General features: G+C 44.8%; 1 protein-coding gene across 1 annotated transcript in view; it reads left to right on the forward strand.

The window, feature by feature from the left end:
* Window positions 1-2,933: 2,933 nt before the first annotated feature.
* Window positions 2,934-16,760, forward strand: part of LOC130082705 (protein unc-79 homolog) — a 91,990-nt gene continuing 78,163 nt past the window's right edge. The window contains 3 exon segments of the mRNA XM_056247560.1: window positions 2,934-3,211; window positions 10,896-11,016; window positions 14,065-14,378. Of these exon segments, the coding sequence (XP_056103535.1) occupies window positions 3,082-3,211; window positions 10,896-11,016; window positions 14,065-14,378 (565 nt within the window). The 5' untranslated portion in view covers window positions 2,934-3,081.

Genomic DNA, 16,760 nt, shown 5'->3' on the forward strand with positions numbered 1-16,760 from the left:
TTTGTGTGGAGTCAGTTCTACCAGTGTTTCCAGATAATAAACCATGGGTATCAAAGAAACTTAAACAACTACTAAATAAGAAGAAGGTAGCATATTATAATCAAAGGGAAATTAAAAGACAAATTAAGGTTGATAAGGCCCTATAAAAACAAAAAATTGAAGCTAAAATGACACAGGGAAATTCTAAACAGGCATGGGAAGGTCTCAGAACGATGATTAGTGCACCACAATAAAGTCAAGGAAAGTATAATACAAATATGACTATTACAGAGGGTAAAAGCAGGGATCTGGAACTAGCGAATGGGTTAAATCAGTTTTTCCACGTTTCGAGGGGGATAGTGAGGTTACTAATAGTGATGAAGAAACTTTCTTGTCATCAACTAATGACTTTACCATCAAAGAGGCTGATGTAAAGAAAAAAATTCAGAGTTGCAACACACATAAGAGCCCTGGGCCTGACAGCATCTGTGGACGAGTGTTAAAGACCTGTGCTGAACAACCATCCACAGTCTTTACTTTGTTATTCCGAAGATCTTTAGATCAACGCATAGTACCAACTATATGGAAAACTTCAACTATTATACCGTTTCCTAAAAACAATAAACCAGTAGAGCTTAGTGACTATCAGCCAATTGCACTGACCTCGTTGGTGCTTAAAAGCTTTGAAAGGCTTGTTAAAAGGTATGTGGTGTAAACACAACATATATTGGAACCGCTGCAATTCGCATATCAGTCAAATAAGGGAGTGGACGATGCAATTTTAACATTGGTGCATATTGTTTACTCGCATCTTAGAAGTCGCCGAGCTCAAGTCAAAAGTCCGTCTCCGTCTCTCTGTTCTGATTGGCCCTCAATGGCTGCTTCAGATGTAATCACTTATTTTCTTTCCTTTGTCCACTTTTCTATATTGTTTTATTCTCTTTCCTATGAGAAACAAGATGTCAGTTATGGAAGCAAATAAGAGACATAACTATTTGAAATTTAACAGCCACTGAATACTTAGTTTTGAAATATTTTATTTTGAAAAACATTTATCTGAATTTATTTGCTCTGAATTCACCCCTTTGAAATTATTTTACTTTGGAAACCATGTATCTGAATGTATTTGTTTCGAATTTACCGCTGAAATTTAAGTAGGCCTACGAAAATTCTTGATTTCCATTTAAAAAACCTGAATTTCGATTAATATGTTTGTGCTAACAAATTCAGATAAAAAAAAAATCAACTTACAGAATTTCAGATAAAATAGATTCAGGTTGATCAAATTCGACTGCTCAAATTCAGATCGAAAAATTCAAGTTAAATATTCACATGGTAACATCCGGGCTACCCAGGATAGGAAAAACAGCTGAGCCTGTGTAGAGACGGAGCGTATTTAGGCCACGCCCACACCGGGGGGAAACAATCCAACCGTCTCCATTGACTTTGCATTGCGAGAGACTGCCTCCTTATATAACAAAAGACAGAAAAATGCCTAAAAGCTGCTGTGTGACAAGGTGTACAGCAAACAAGCTACAAAAAAACAACAACAACCAGAAATAGATTTTTATAAGCTTCCGAACCGGAAAAGCCAGCCTTTAAGGAGACAAAAGTAGGTAGGCTACTGAGGCAATAAGACGTGAAGCATCAGCCGGAACAAAGAATGGGTAAATTGAATATATCTCCTCTTGTCAGGTTCACATAGGGTGCATGGTGAAATAAGCAATCGACATGGTTAAAATTATGATTTTTTTTTTTTTTTTTTTTTTTTACAATATCATGTCGCGTTCCAGTGGGCGTAACGTTAGTTCTCACAGTAGTTCGAGAAATAGTTGCGCTCTTTCTCAATTGATCCACTTTTATGTCCTGAAACAAACCGTTTTTGGGATCGACAGCTTATAAAAAAGAATTTCTGGGTTATTTAGCTTGTTTGCTGTACACCTTGTCTCACAACAGCTTTTAGACATTGTTTTGTTTTTTGTTATAAGTCATAAATGACAAGGAGGCAGCCTCTCGCAATGCAAAGTCAATGGAGACGGTTGGATTGTTTCCCCCCGGTGTGGGCGTGGCCTAAATACGCTCCGTCTCTACACAGGCTCAGCTGTTTTTCCTATCCTGGGTAGCCCGGATGTTACCATGTGAATATTTAACTTGAATTTTTCGATCTGAATTTGAGCAGTCGAATTTGATCAACCTGAATCTATTTTATCTGAAATTCTGTAAGTTGATTTTTTTGTATCTGAATTTGTGAGCAACTGAGCATTGAAAATTATTCATCGAAATTCAGGTTTTTAAAATGGAAATCAAGAATTTTCATAGGCCTATTTAAATTTCAGAGGTAAATTCGAAACAAATACATTCAGATACATGGTTTCCAAAGTAAAATAATTTCAAAGGGGTGAATTCAGAGCAAATAAATTCAGATAAATGTTTTTCTAAATAAAATATTTCAAAACTAAGTATTCAGTGGCTGTTAAATTTCAAATAGTTATGTCTCTTATTTGCTTCCATAGTCAGTTAAGTTACGCTTATATGTCCGTTGATGCAGTTAAGTGAAATATACTGATGTGTGCTGTCGTTTATGTTTCCCGAGGGATGAAGAATCTGTGATGATCTGGTCTGAGAAAATAGAACAAATCATCTTTCTTATTAAAATCCATGTTTAGTGATGAAGATTAAAAGTCAAAGAGAGAATTTTTTATTTTTGCATTTATTCATTAACAGACGCTTTTATCCAAAGTAAATTACAAATGAGGAGAAAAACAATCGGGGAAAACAATCGTGATGTTTTTTTCTAAAGATTATGTTTAAGATTAAGTTCTCATGGAAAAGATCTAGATCAAATAGACACCATCATCTGTTATTTTTAAAACCAACTGTTGCAGAAATATCCAGCACAGAGACTGGTTTAGGAGTGTGTGAAGGCTGGGTCGATATCGATCTGCTCGCGGGAGAGTCCATTATCAGGAGCAGGAGAAGCGCGTTCGCGAACCTCAGCTCGTGCTCCTATCGCATTAGCGAGAGGGGTTAATCATGTGCAGATGTTCGAGCTCGTCGCTCTCTGAGAAGCGGGGTTAACGCAGATGTTCGAGGCTGTCTTTAATGGTCATCTCTCCCGAGCTTCTCCTCAGTGGTTTCACCTGGAAACCTTCATCGCTTCTGCGCGAGCCCGAGTCAGATCTGCTCGATGAACCCCGGACACGCGCTAACATGTCTACCAAGGCAGAGCAATGTAAGTATCATCATCGCTGTTTTCTCATATATAGATGTAATGGCAGATAATATAATGTTTTAATAGGGGATGTGTGTGTGTGCGCGCGCGATGGGAGCGGCGTTGTCAAGGCAACAGTCTGAACGAGCGCGAGGGCAAATGATGACGAACATATGGCTTTAATAATAATAATACAGTAAAACACGAGAGCTTCGCGATTACAGTGTCGGAGATTATAGATCATCGCAGAAGATGCGCTGTCTTTTTGTCAAGGTCGAGTAATCCGATGATCACTGCAGTGAAGCAGAAGCTCGAGGTGTTTTGGACGCAGATCACCTGCGTGTGTTTGTTCTTCTGATCGCGCTGATTGTGATGATGATGATGATGATGATGATGATGAAGATCAGCTGTGTGGTGGAGGGCGCCATCTGCTTTCCTGCTGTCCATCATAAACACTGCTGGTCATTCTAACACAACACTGAGAGCTCTCACTGTGATCTGTGCTCACACACACTAATACAGTCTCAAAGAACACTTCATACCTGATGTAGGCTATTAGGGGAAGAACAATAACTTACTTGTAATTGCACATAAATTGTAACATATTTAGATATTTAGAAGTTCAGCATGTGCAGGATGGTGATTCATCAGCCAATGTGTTATTATAGGAAATAAATAGAAACATTTGCTAACTTAGTTGTTATAGCACAAAATATCAAATATTAAAAGAGTGGTAACTTTTACAAAAATGTATAAATTACTTTTGATATAATTCCTATTAATATTTATACATTTTTAAAGTGTTAATATAAATTACTAGCCTAAATCAACTATTCTATTTAAACTTAAATTTGGATAATTTAGTTGATAATGATTGAATAACCAATGAAAGCAGAGTCACAGTAAAAGAGATTCACCTGAAATGTAAAATGACTCTACTACTTATGTATATGAATATTTACTTATTGGATTTTCCATATTTTATTTGAAGATATGTCATATCAACACTATGTATGCAAATTTAATGATTTCACTCAATTAACCTGTAGGTATTAATGAAAATGAAGATATCTGTACATCTAACTCATGGAAATATTAAATAATAACCAAATTAATTATAATAATTATTAAATGTAAAAAAATAAACGCTAGTAACATCGTGCCACTCGGGGCCTTCTGTGCCAATTCTGGGTGTCCCATCTTACCCCAAGGGTCTAATTTTATCCCTTTTTACCTCATAATAAAACATTGATGTGTCCACAAATCCCTCATTAACAAACAGACAAAAGAAACTTTGATATTCAGCATAATATAAGGTCATATATCTCTATTTTATTTTCCAGAGACCCACAAAGATAAATTAACCTCAAAACTGTCTCGGCTGACTAAATCTCACAAATGTTGATATCCAGATGAAATGACAAAATGAAGAATAGCATATTCATCAAGAGAGATGAGATTAGTGTCATCTATCGTGTGGTCAGGAGCAATAATGAAGGTGGGTCATCTGACTCTTAGTTTACCCTGTTATTGAAGCATTTACTCTACAGTCTGAGCAAACATGAGGAATACAGGACTTTGGGTTTGTGTGTGCTGAATATGGGCTGGGAAATCATGAGATAAAACGATCCTGCTGCAACTCATCATGTAATCATGTAAAAACTATATACTTAAATATAAAAGTTGACTAATAATTTAATTAAATTCATATTTATTTGTATTGCATTTTTCACAGTACATCTCGTTTCAAAGCAGCTTTACAGAAGTGCATGATTCCACATTACACTTTACAGTGATCTGTTATCAGAGTTATGTTTTTCAGAAAAGTACATACAAATCATACAGTAAGCTAATAATGTATTAATTAAAAAAGAATATTTAAGGCAGAAAAAATGAGCTCATTGAAGTAATGAACATGTTTGTTAACTAATTATACAGTAATTGTTCATAATGTAATCATTTTCTCAAAATGTAACAAAATTGTGAGCATATTATTTAAAGTCTCATTATAGTAACTCATAATTTAATAATAAACTATAATTTCATAACTGTATAATCTAAGTTAAATGCAATAAATGTTCATTATGTAATAATTTTCTCAAAATGTAATGTGCATCCTGTAAAAATCTAATTGCATAAAGTAACAGGTTATTATGAATAATGTACTACATTTTAAACTCAACAAAACACTTTTTATGAAAAATGTAATATGAAAACAAAATATACAAAAAAGCCTTTTACATTGCTTTAGAGTAGTCCATATATATTCTTTTCTTTCATTATTACCCACGAAAAGCACAGTGCCATATTGTGTCGTTTGAAAGGTTTTAGTCTTTATCATGTCCTTCCAAACCTGTTCCAGACAGAGGGTGAATCTGTCCACTCTTTTCAGGATAACCCTTAACTAAAGTTTTCTTAGCTGACTTAGAAACGCTTGTGTTACTGACGCAACCTCGGTTCCCTGAGATTTCCTCTCACTCACTGAATACTGAAGCCTGATTGGTTGGCGTCTGTGGCGGGGCGGACTCTTGCAGCTGCATGGACCGGAGGAGAAATGCTCTTTTTGTGAAGGTGTCTGTTATTTATTTGATTCGCTATAACAGTGTAAAGAGGTCTCGGCTCCAGAACTGGCAGCAAACACACCGCCTCCAGCGCTGGAACTGAACAGGGTTGGGAGGAGATCACATGGTCTCTTTGGCGGCAGTGCGGCCTCGGTGGGACTTCTCCTTCTCCTCCATGTTCCCGAAACATCGGGCCGGTTTGCGTGACTCAGGGTCCAGCTCCAGCCCAGGACGGGTCGCGCCTCACCTCGGGTTCTGCCTTCGGCTGGCGTGACTCAGGGTCTAGCTCCAGCTCAGGGCGGGTCGCGCCTCACCTCGGGTTCTGCCTTCGGCTGGCGTGGCTCAGGGTCCAGCTCCAGCTCAGGTTGGGTCGCGCCTCAGCTCGGGTTCTGCCTTCGGCTGGCATGGCTCAGGGTCCAGCTCCAGCTCAGGTTGGGTCGCGCCTCAGCTCGGGTTCTGCCTTCGGCTGGCGTGGCTCAGGGTCCAGCTCCAGCTCAGGTTGGGTCGCGCCTCACCTCGGGTTCTGCCTTCGGCTGGCGTGACTCAGGGTCTAGCTCCAGCTCAGGGCGGGTCGCGCCTCACCTCGGGTTCTGCCTTCGGCTGGCGTGACTCAGGGTCTAGCTCCAGCTCAGGGCGGGTCGCGCCTCACCTCGGGTTCTGCCTTCGGCTGGCGTGGCTCAGGGTCCAGCTCCAGCTCAGGTTGGGTCGTGCCTCAGCTCGGGTTCTGCCTTCGGCTGGCATGGCTCAGGGTCCAGCTCCAGCTCAGGTTGGGTCGCGCCTCAGCTCGGGTTCTGCCTTCGGCTGGCGTGGCTCAGGGTCCAGCTCCAGCTCAGGTTGGGTCGCGCCTCACCTCGGGTTCTGCCTTCGGCTGGCGTGGCTCAGGGTCCAGCTCCAGCTCAGGTTGGGTCGCGCCTCAGCTCGGGTTCTGCCTTCGGCTGGCATGGCTCAGGGTCCAGCTCCAGCTCAGGTTGGGTCGCGCCTCAGCTCGAGTTCTGCCTTCGGCTGGCGTGGCTCAGGGTCCAGCTCCAGCTCAGGGCGGGTCGCGCCTCACCTCGGGTTCTGCCTTCGGCTGGCGTGACTCAGGGTCTAGCTCCAGCTCAGGGCGGGTCGCGCCTCACCTCGGGTTCTGCCTTCGGCTGGCGTGGCTCAGGGTCCAGCTCCAGCTCAGGTTGGGTCGCGCCTCAGCTCGGGTTCTGCCTTCGGCTGGCATGGCTCAGGGTCCAGCTCCAGCTCAGGTTGGGTCGCGCCTCAGCTCGGGTTCTGCCTTCGGCTGGCGTGGCTCAGGGTCCAGCTCCAGCTCAGGTTGGGTCGCGCCTCACCTCGGGTTCTGCCTTCGGCTGGCATGGCTCAGGGTCCAGCTCCAGCTCAGGGTGGGTCACGCCTCACCTCGGGTTCTGCCTTCGGCTGGCGTGGCTCAGGGTCCAGCTCTAGCCCAGGACGGGTCGCGCCTCACCTCGGGTTCTGCCTTCGACTGGCGTGGCTCAGGGTCCAGCTCCAGCTCAGGGTGGGTCACGCCTCACCTCGGGTTCTGCCTTCGACTGGCGTGGCTCAGGGTCCAGCTCCAGCTCAGGGCGGTCCCTGGCGCGCCTCACCTCGGGTTCTGCCTTCGGCTGGCATGGCTCAGGGTCCAGCTCCAGCTCAGGGTGGGTCACGCCTCACCTCGGGTTCTGCCTTCGACTGGCGTGGCTCAGGGTCCAGCTCCAGCTCAGGGCGGTCCCTGGCGCGCCTCACCTCGGGTTCTGCCTTTGGCTGGCGCGGCTCAGGGTCCAGCTCCAGTCCAGGATGGGTCGCGCCTCACCTCGGGTTCTGCCTTCGGCTGGCGTGGCTCAGGGTCCAGCTCTAGCCCAGGACGGGTCGTGCCTCACCTTGGGTTCTGCCTTCGGCTGGCGTGGCTCAGGGTCCAGCTCTAGCCCAGGACGGGTCGCGCCTCACCTCGGGTTCTGCCTTTGGCTGGCGTGGCTCAGGGTCCAGCTCTAGCCCAGGACGGGTCGCGCCTCACCTCGGGTTCTGCCTTCGGCTGGCGTGGCTCAGGGTCCAGCTCCAGCTCAGGGCGGTCCCTGGCGCGCCTCACCTCGGGTTCTGCCTTCGGCTGGCGCGGCTCAGGGTCCAGCTCTAGCCCAGGATGGGTCGCGCCTCACCTCGGGTTATGCCTTCGGCTGGCGTGAGCGCTGGCTCGCTGCTGAGTCCAGGTTGATTGCGGGCGACTGGAAGCAGCTGAGGAACTCGCTCTCTTGGGCAGAAATGCTGCATGGCCCTTTGATGTGTTCTGCGCTGCTGTGAAGCCGTCCACTGCAGGATCACGCCCGAGGGGGAATGCCGGAAGCTGTGTTGTCAGCGTCCTTGATCTCCGTCAAGTTGAGCCAAAGTTGCCGCTCGATGTCACCAGACTGGCCATGGTGTGCCCGATCGCTGTGGCTTTAACAGTGCAGATCTCTGAAGTAGTGCTGGGCGGTATGACCAAAAATTCTAAATTCATAGCATAACAAAAATAATCACCGGTATTCGGTATGAACTGGTATACGGCCCAGCACTACTCTGAAGACCGCCAGATTTGGGCCGTGCTCGTCCATGAGGAGCTTGGCCCAATATTTGAAGGGCCGACGTATGGTGGAGGGTGGAGCCAGCCTGGCCGCTTACAGCTAACGCTCTGCCCTCGAGCGCAGACGTCGTCCTGATGGGAAGCCCCTTCCAGCCGAGGGCCGTGAGCGGGCACAGGTGTGCGGCGACAGCTTCTTCCAGTGCGGGAAGCTTGGTATAGCCCTTTTCTCCGCACGTCAGCTGTGGTGAAGGAAGCTGAAGAGGAAGAATTGACAAACACAGAGTGGGGGTAGTGGTCCTGCCGAGGTCTCGCTGGGTCCGTCTCTGTGAGCGCTGGCTGCATGGAGTCGTCACCGGAGTTCCCCCAGTCATGCCAGAAGAGGGCTGTTGGTCACTGGGCTAACGTGAGCTCGCTGAAGCCCTGTTGCTCTGCTGTTTCTGCCTCGGCTCGAGAGGAGAGCGTGAGGCAGGATCAGTGAGAGCAGCTGGTCTCTGTCCGAGGGAAGCAGGGTCGCCCTGCATGAGCCACACTCGCGCCGCTACATTTTGTAACAAACATCGCTTACGCCGTGAAAATGCTTAGTTGTCGCCTGAAAGCCGCAGGGGAGAAGCGGCGAGTCAGCTGCGACGGCGAGGCACCGTTGATCCGCTGCAGAGTCGGTTCTAGCGACAAGTAGAGGCTTCTCTCTCCTCTTCAGAGCCAGAGAGGAGATGTGTCTGCGCTGAAGGAGAGTAAATCTGACTAGAAGGCCATTTCAGTGCGGCTTATATAGGAAGTCGGCCCCAACCAATCAGGCATTAGTGTTCTGAGAAAACGGAGTTTCCCCACAGCGAGAGAGAGGAAATCTCTCACTCAGTGTGAGGGAACCGTATCGAAAGGGAATGTGGAATATAGATTGAGATTGAATATGAACTACAGTTATGACTCTTTCAGGATAGTTTAATGTCGTTCTGGAGCTTGACAGGCCAAATCCCTGTTCACTCTCATGTGGAAAAGAGTTACGCAGACATTTGCACCGATTTGAACGGAAATGATTGCTTTGAGTAATTTATTCATCCAACTGTTGCCATAAGGCACATATGAAGGCACAAAATTCTCTAGAATACAATAGTATTAAGATCTGTCTTGTGAAGACAAAGTTCATGTTCAAGTGTCAAAAGCCGAATATGTACCTAATTCAAATGTAGAGAAACATAATTTTGTTAATTTTCTGACAATTAAATTGGGATTTGTTTGGTCCATGTGAGCCTATTTACAGCCATCAAAAAATACTCTGCTGATCCCTTCAATCTTCTTCTGAACTGTTGGATAATATTAAATTTTTTCGTGGTTAGACAGAAAACAACATAAAATAGAAAAAAGCATCAGTACCCAGCATGAGAGGGAATTTACCCAAGGACCACATATGGTTAATGAAGACTAGGAGTTAGAAGTGCAGTCAATTTTAACAAGAATCAGAATTATAATAAATTGAAGAAAAACTTTACTGAAGATAGCTTGCAGTTTCATCAGCAGAAGTTCAGCTTCAACACTCACAGGAGTTCGTAGGCCGCCCCTACAGTGACAAAGATCAGCAGTTATACCCTTCACCAGGTCTAAGCTACGTCCTTGCTTCAGGTTGAATGATTCTGATTGGCTAAGAAATAGATAAACTCATGGACAGATAGGCAGTAGCACATCTCCATAGTCTGTACGGCTGCCCCCAGGACCCTGAGTTAGGTCACAACACTGTGTGTCTACGCTCCAGCATGTTGAAGAAAACAAGTCAGTCCATCTCCAATAATTCCACGTTTTCCTTAACCTGTAACCAAGAATACTAACACACACACAGACACACTGCTTCTTCAAGGTTGGATTTGGTCGGGCTCTAACTATAAACAGGAGACTATTCTTTCTCTCAATGAGAGAACACTTTAATATAGAACAGTAAAGTAAATGCTAAGAAATGGTCACTCAAACTATTGGTTCCAATGACCCTTGTGACCTATAGTCGTCATGGTGAGCTAGAAGAACAGATATATGTTTTAAAACACGTTGAAGACCTTTCTCCAACAAAACGAGTCCATATTTCATCTCTGGAAGCCGGGCTAAATGAGCAAGCACTGTGACTGCTCTCCTGGCATGGGCCAGACCCTTCAGTCACCTCTCAGATATGATATCTAATACAGACATTAGAGAATACATGAAAGAACATTTCAGTAATCACACTGGTAACTTCTATAACAAAGTAAAATCTCATAGTCATTCAACTCGTGTCATATTTAAAAGAAAAAATATTAATTAATACCTTGATTATAACCACTCATTATACACATTGAAGCAGCAGTGACTTCCAGAATCCCCCCTTCAGAAGTGTGTTGTTGATCTCTGTTCACGGTGTTCATTCGACGTCCCGAACTATCTGATGTGGAAAACAAACTTCAAATGGCAGCAAGTTAGAAAACATGTCTCGTTTCAGCTGTAACGGTGTGAAAATACAGACTTGAATGTCCTGCTGTTTTAGAAAGATGGACTGATTTACTGATTTACTGTTCAGTCAAAGCCAGTGGATTGTTGAACACTGCTGAATGTTAATTATCTGTCACTCTGCTCTTTATTTGTTTAGTTGGCTCTAAGATTCGATACTTGCAAGAGTATCACAACCGTGTGCTTCACAATATTTACCCAGTGCCATCGGGAACAGACATTGCAAACACTCTGAAATACTTTTCCCAGACGCTGCTCAGGTAAGTGCACTACACTGGAGATAGGGCAAACACACACTGCATTCGCTTTAACATTAATGATAGGCAGATCTAGGGCCCTATCTTGCACTCGGCGCAAATGACTTTGTACACTGACGCATGTATCATTCCTATTTTGCACCCGCGCATAGCAGACTTTTCCCTCCACAGACACACGTCGGTTAACTAAGAAATACACTTGCGCTCCCCGGGGCGGTTCAGCGCAAAGAGGAGGCGTGTTCCGGCGCAAACTTTCCCTCATGCTATTTTGCTGTTCTATAAAACAATTGCGCCACTGACCAGAAAAAAACTAGTCTAAAGTCAGTGGCGCGTTGCGCGTTGTTCATTATGCTATTTTAAGGGCGCATGCTTGGCCATAATCAATGTAGCGTGTGCACAACGCGCATACACTTTGATTCTCTCATCTAAGCAGCAGTTTTCATTTTTGCAAATCATACATTATTACGATAGATAGATAGATAGATAGATAGATAGATAGATAGAAAGATAGATAGATAGATAGATAGATAGATAGATAGATAGATAGATAGATAGATAGATAGATAGATAGATAGAAAGACAATTTATTATAAAAGCATTATAAAAGCATGTATAAAACGCCTGTTTAACAGAAGTTAATTTGGGTGGGTTTCTCCCCATCTCTCTTATCATCTCTCCATCCCCAATGTCACTTCTCTGACAAGAACGCTGCTCTCCTCGGCTGTGAACCGCTCCTGGCGCGCGCCTGGCAAATCCGCCGTTATAATAGGAATCCGCTTTAGAACAAGCGCGCCTGCTCTTAAAGGGAATGTGAGATGACGCTCTGGTTTATTTCACGTTACGCCCAAACCACACCTATGAATAATGAAGCTACTTCAGGCCAACCCCTTTTAGATTTGCGCCAGGCGCAAGAGGCATTTATCCCGCCGGGAAAATAGCAACAGCGCCGAGATCCGCCCACAAAGTTACTTGCGCTTTACGCTTTGACACTTGCGTTTCAGATCGTTAAAATAGGGCCCCTAGAGTTAGTGTTTCAGCTGCCACAGAGACATTCGATATGCAGGACATCGTGTCAAAAGTTATGCAAAGGACACATTGTAAATAAACTGTTCAAGAAGAGAGACAAACAACAACCTGTTTTCCAATTCAGTCAAGGAAATCTTGACTCGGGTGTTTTGTTTGTCCTTAATTTTTGTCTTTTAAATGTCTTTTAAACTACAATATTGGCTACTACTGAATTATAGTTATACTCACGAGTTCATGTTATTTAGGCCTATGTGTAGGAGCACTTCTTCATGTTTATTGTTCACATATCAATGAAAACAATTAACTCTTTCCCCGGCCACGTTTTTTTATTTAAGTGTCCAGCTGCCGCCAGTATTGTGGATAATTTTCACAGAACTTTCATGGCCTCTAGAATATTTGTTGTATGAATTTCTAAACATGCAATATAATAATAATAATAATTCATTACATTTATATAGCGCTTTTCTAGGCACTCAAAGCGCTTCACATGGAAGGGGGAATCTCCTCAATATATCAAAATATATCAAAAGAAAGAACAGAACCTCTTCTTTTAAACAAATTTTTTTTATTATTTTTTTAGCAACTTCATGCAATCTTTTTTATCAACACCTGAATGTGGGTAAGTAAAAAAATTAAAATAAAAATTTGATCAAAAGCTGAGATAATCATATTTTTGTCCAAGACTACAATGTGCATAAGCAATGCTTTTATTGCTTGTTTCTTCAAAATGTGTAATAGTGCCCCCTACCGTATAACAGTGAAAACACGGAAAGCCGGAAAACTCCGTCAATGGCTGGGAAAGAGTTAATAAAGGAGCATGCATTGACACTAGAAGACGTGCTCAATAATGTAGAGAAAGTTTAGCATCTGAGAACATTGTGTAGTTGCGTGTGCAGTATTTGTGTGTGATTCCTGTTGTGTTTTTATCAGTGTTTGTGTGTTAAAGGATCTGTCATAAAGAGTATATTAATGAGTGTATTGTCTGTGAGTATGCAGGGACTGATTTCCATAGTTTTCAGTGGGTTTAAAATGTCAAGAAGCTGTTCTTCATGTAGCATTCTGCAGTCGACCCACCTCTCATTCACAGACAGGGCCTTTAGCTTTGATCAGAGAAATAGTACACCATCCTGTTTTATGTAACACACATCAAACTACGCTCTCCTCTCCCTCCAAGACCATCACAGACCAAATTTCTGCAGGGGTAGAAGTTGACAGGGGACAGCAGACACAAACACCCTCCACATCCCTCCACAAACATGACACATTGCTTTTGAAACCAGTGTATTCCTTTTCCATTACAGTTTTCCCCAGCCCTAGACTAGCTACATTTCTGTTAGAATTGAAATCCATATGCCTGTCGAACCATTATTTCTCTTCCCTGAAATGATACTGAGGCAGTATCATAATGTATTTACATACAGACATTCTTTTTGACGGTGCAATAAACATGTGTTGTGACCAGGGAGCTTTTAGTCTAACCTCACATACATGTTTATTACTGGCTGAAGCATGTTTCTGAAGTGTCATCTCTGTATCGTCCTCAAAACTAATTATTTCGAGATTGCTCTCATCTCTGACAGCCCCTCCATTGCTCAGTATTTCCCTACGGCTGACCGGCCCGCGCCGCTCGTCCTCCGGGGATTGGCCGCTCGGAGGGCGCGTTGCGTGCGCGTCAAAGGCGAAGTACGGGGCTGCCACTGAAAACATGCCATTTTTTATAGTTTTGCTCCTTGTCACCAGATACGCATGAGATGCAGTGATCGGTGCGTGTTTGCCAAGTGCCCGTTTGGTGGCTGCTTGAGCTTCGATCTGAACCAAAACCAAATTTCAAGTGCAAAGATGATTCTGGCACATCCAAAAGTCTGTGGAGACACTGCATCCTATGTGGGAAATATCTGGCTTTGGTTCTTTTCTACTTACGCTGTCTCTGTAGAGCCATTTCAATGTAATGTGCTGTTTCTTTGTGTCTTTGTTGTCTCTTTTTTTCCCCTGTTCCCCTCCCTCCCCCACCCTCCCTCGGAGCAGCATCCTGTCCCGTACAGGCAGAAAGGAGAGCCAGGAAGCTTCCAATTTGGCCGTGCCCATGACCATGTGTCTTTTTCCTGTGCCATTCCCACTCACCCCATCTCTAAGACCACAAGTCAGTTCCATCAACCCTACAGTTACTCGATCCCTCCTTTACAGCGTTCTGCGGGACGCCCCGGCCGACCGGGCTGGCGCCCCCCAGCAGAGTCGGGAGGTTCAGCTCTCAGATTACCCCTCACTGGACTATCAGGGGCTCTATGCCACCCTCGTCACCTTGCTTGACCTGGTGCCCCTGCTACAGCACGGTCAGCACGGTGAGTCCACGCCGCTTCCCTTCCTCAGGTGCTCCTAGCCACGTCTCTCAGAGCGAGATCCAGTTAATCCTCAGGTGCTTCTGGCCTCGTCTCTCAGAGCAAGATCCAGTTAATCCTCAGGTGCTTCTGGCCTCGTCTCTCAGAGCGAGATCCAGTTTAATCCTCAGGTTCTCCTGGCCTTGTCTCTTAGAGCAAGATCCAGTTAATCCTCAGGTTCTCCTGGCCTCATCTCTCAGAGCAAGATCCAGTTAATCCTCAGGTACTTCTGGCCTCTTCTCTGAGAACGAGATCCAGTTAATCCTCAGGTGCTCCTGGCCTTGTCTCTGAGAGCGAGATCCAGTTAATCCTCAGGTGCTCCTGGCCTTGTCTCTGAGAGCGAGATCCAGTTAATCCTCAGGTGCTCCTGGCCTTGTCTCTGAGAGCGAGATCCAGTTAATCCTCAGGTGCTCCTGGCCTCGTCTCTGAGAGTGAGATCCAGTTTAATCCTCAGGTTCTCTTGGCCTTGTCTCTAAGAGCGAGATCCAGTTTAATCCTCAGGTGCTCCTGGCCTCGTCTCAGAGAGTCAGATCCAGTTAATCCTCAGGTGCTCCTGGCCTCGTCTCTCAGGGCGAGATCCAGTTTAATCCTCAATTGCTCCTGGCCTCGTCTCTGAGAGCAAGATCCAGTTAATCCTCAAGTGCTCCTGGTCTCGTCTCTCAGAGCTAGATCCAGTTTAATCCTCAGGTGCTCCTGGTCTCTTCTCTGAGAGCGAGATCCAGTTAATCCTCAGGTAGTTCTGGCCTCTTCTCTGAGAGCGAGATCCAGTTAATCCTCAGGTGCTCCTGGCCTCGTCTCTGAGAGTGAGATCCAGTTTAATCCTCAGGTTCTCTTGGCCTTGTCTCTGAGAGCGAAATCCAGTTAACCCTCAGGTGCTCCTGGCCTCGTCTCTCAGAGCAAGATCTAGTTTAATCCTCAGGTGATCCTGGCCTTGTCTCAGAGAGTCAGATCCAGTTTGATCCTCAGGTTCTCTTGGCCTTGTCTCTCAGAGCAAGATCCAGTTTAATCCTCAGGTTCTCCTTGCCTCGTCTCTCAGAGCGAGATCCAGTTAATCCTCAGGTTCTCCTTACAACTAGATGGGCGGTGCTTTCGAGCCAAACAAATACGCTTAACGCTCTAAGAACCGGTGCCTGCTGTTAACTCTTTCCCCGCCATTGACTGAATTTCTCGTCAATCCATGTTTTACTGCTCTACGGTAGGGGTCGCTGTTATGCATCTTCTGAAAGAGTGTAAGGCAAAGAAGAAGAAGAAGAAACAAGAGATAAAGGCCCTGTCCCAAATGGCACACTTCATATGCATTTTCGGTCTTGTGAACTTACAATGGCTGCTGCGTGCCGTGTCCGTTTAGTCCATGAGACTGGTGGGTGTTCCATTTGTCATTTTAGGTTTCAGAAGGGTGCTCGCGAGCACCCATTTGCGGTCGATATGCGATTCGCACTTTTGCCGAGCCTGCATTGATGCGATCTCCGCAGCAGACTTCTTCCCGACAGTCAAAGCGGCATTACGTCACGAAAGTGCAGACTCGTAGAAAGACTGTGAGTGTTTAGGGTGCCATTTGGGACAGGGCCATAAAAGAGCTGCGTCTCATAAATGTCTTATTTAATAAAAGTAACCGTAATAAAATTGACTTTTATTTCTTGTGAGGTGTAAAATAATGTAATTTCTTTCTTACTTTTCAATCTAGTGGTTAAATGAGACCGCCTCGATGATGTACAGTGCATCCGGAAAGTATTCACAGCGCTTCACTTTTTCCACATTTTGTTATGTTACAGCCTTATTCCAAAATGGATTAAATTCATTATTTTCCTCAAAATTCAACAAACAATAGCCCATACTGACAACGTCAGAGAAGTTTGGAAATCTTTGCTAATTTATTAAAAATAAAAAAATCACATGTACATAAGTATTCACAGCCTTTGCCATGACACTCAAAATTGAGCTCAGATGAATCCGGTTTCTACCCATCATCCTTGAGGTGTTTCTACAACTTGATTGGAGTCCTCCTGTGGTAAATTCAGTTGAGTGGACATGCCTTGGAAAGGCACACACATGTCTATATAAGGTCCCACAGTTAACAGTGCATGTCAGAGCACAAACCAAGCCATGAAGTCCAAGGAATTGTCTGTAGACCTCAGAAACAGGATTGTATCGAGGAACAGATCTGGGGAAGGGTACAGAAACATGAAGATCCCAATGAGCACAGTGACCGCCATCATCCGTAAACGGAAGAAGTGTGGAACCACCAGGACTCTTCCTAGAGATGAGCGATCGGGGGAGAAGGGCCTCAGTCAGGGAGGAGACAGAGAACCTGATGGTCACTCTGACAGAGCTCCAGCATTTCTCTGT

The sequence above is a fragment of the Rhinichthys klamathensis genome, unplaced genomic scaffold, assembly GCF_029890125.1.
Source record: "Rhinichthys klamathensis goyatoka isolate OS25496 unplaced genomic scaffold, OSU_Roscu_1.1 h1tg000049l_1, whole genome shotgun sequence".
Lineage (NCBI taxonomy): Eukaryota > Metazoa > Chordata > Actinopteri > Cypriniformes > Leuciscidae > Rhinichthys > Rhinichthys klamathensis.